We start from the raw sequence: 1,316 nt of genomic DNA, 5'->3' as shown, positions 1-1,316 counted from the left end.
CTAGCAAAGCAATTTAACTATGATGCTGTTTTCAATAGCTGGACTACAAGCAACAACAAAGCATTCTGGATTCCCTGTGAGGATGGATAATGCTGTGCCAATTGTACCCCAGGCACCGGCAGCTCAGCCACTGCAGATTCAGTCAGGAGTTCTTACACAGGTAAAAGCCAGCTTGGTACTGCTGAAACACTATAGAGAATCATATTTTGTCCTAGAAAATGGTATTTGCTTTGACTACAAGATCTTTCTTGGTCATGATTCAGTGGACTTTAAATGAACATGTATGTGGAACGTTGTAGTCACTGCCAACAGTGTTACAACTGCCAGTATCTTCCTTAGATTTGCACAGATAAATATGCAGATAGTGAGAAATGGTCTTCTGAGTAAACTTACTGTAATTTTGTGGGGTGAATTTTTTTTTTTTAACCTCAGAGCTCTTAAAGACATAGTACAGGTAACATTTTGATTCTGAAATAAAAGGCTCTGCTTTTGCTGCTTTTGTGTACCTTTTGCGCACTCTTTTAAAATTGCATTACGATTGACAGGTTGTATCACATCAGGGTACCTCTCTAAGAGCTATAAATACCTTCATTTCTTGCCTTTTATCAGGCTATAGAAAACTTTAAAATTTTATATGTGCCCTGGAATATGCAACTAAGATGGTTGAGAAAACGTGAAATATTTATATGTCATCAAAAATTACATTTTAAATTTTATATGTAAATGTTTGTGGCCCATGATACACAGGAAATTCTGGAATCTACAAACCCTCTTTGATGAGTAGGAGGAAGGATTCTTGATGTCTTTGTTTCATTGAACTGATCCCCTGAATCTGGCCTAAGAAGGATTCCTATACTTTTTTGCTTCAGGCCATTGATATTTGACCTAGTGGGTGAATGCTGTACAGATATGAATGGGGAAAACTGTGTTTGGTATATGCAATTTAGGCGATACAAAATTACTGTTTATTGTCAGTAATAACTTGGGGGGGAATGAGAACCCTTCTGAATCCAGATAACCTGCCTTCATGTTTGTTTCACTCACCTGCCTAATCTACGTTTCAGGGAAGCTGTACACCACTAATGGTAGCAACTCTTCACCCTCAAGTAGCCACCATCACACCGCAGTATGCGGTGCCCTTTACTCTGAGCTGCGCAGCCGGCCGGCCGGCGCTGGTTGAACAGACTGCCGCTGTACTGGTAATTCCCCTCACTTGATTGTGTTACTAACGGAGTTTCTTTGGTTTTTTTCTTTTTTATTTTTTCCTGTTTGTTTTGTTCTGTTTCCTTCTGGTTTTCTCATTTAAAAAAAAAAAA

The 1,316-nt window shown here is 38.9% G+C and overlaps 1 protein-coding gene across 3 annotated transcripts in view; it reads left to right on the top strand.

The window, feature by feature from the left end:
• HIPK1 (homeodomain interacting protein kinase 1) overlaps positions 1 to 1,316 on the top strand; it is a 92,650-nt gene that overhangs the window by 77,655 nt on the left and 13,679 nt on the right. For all 3 annotated transcript variants that reach the window (XM_023515467.1, XM_023515466.1, XM_012807666.1), the window contains 2 exons: positions 39 to 160; positions 1,065 to 1,199. In XM_023515467.1, coding sequence (XP_023371235.1) covers positions 39 to 160; positions 1,065 to 1,199 — 257 coding nt within the window. The remainder of the gene's footprint in view (positions 1 to 38; positions 161 to 1,064; positions 1,200 to 1,316) is intronic.

Source organism: Otolemur garnettii, unplaced genomic scaffold, assembly GCF_000181295.1.
Source record: "Otolemur garnettii isolate 467f Iridium unplaced genomic scaffold, OtoGar3 scaffold00073, whole genome shotgun sequence".
In the NCBI taxonomy this organism is placed as follows: Eukaryota; Metazoa; Chordata; class Mammalia; order Primates; family Galagidae; genus Otolemur; species Otolemur garnettii.
This window is presented reverse-complemented; position numbering and strand designations above follow the sequence as displayed.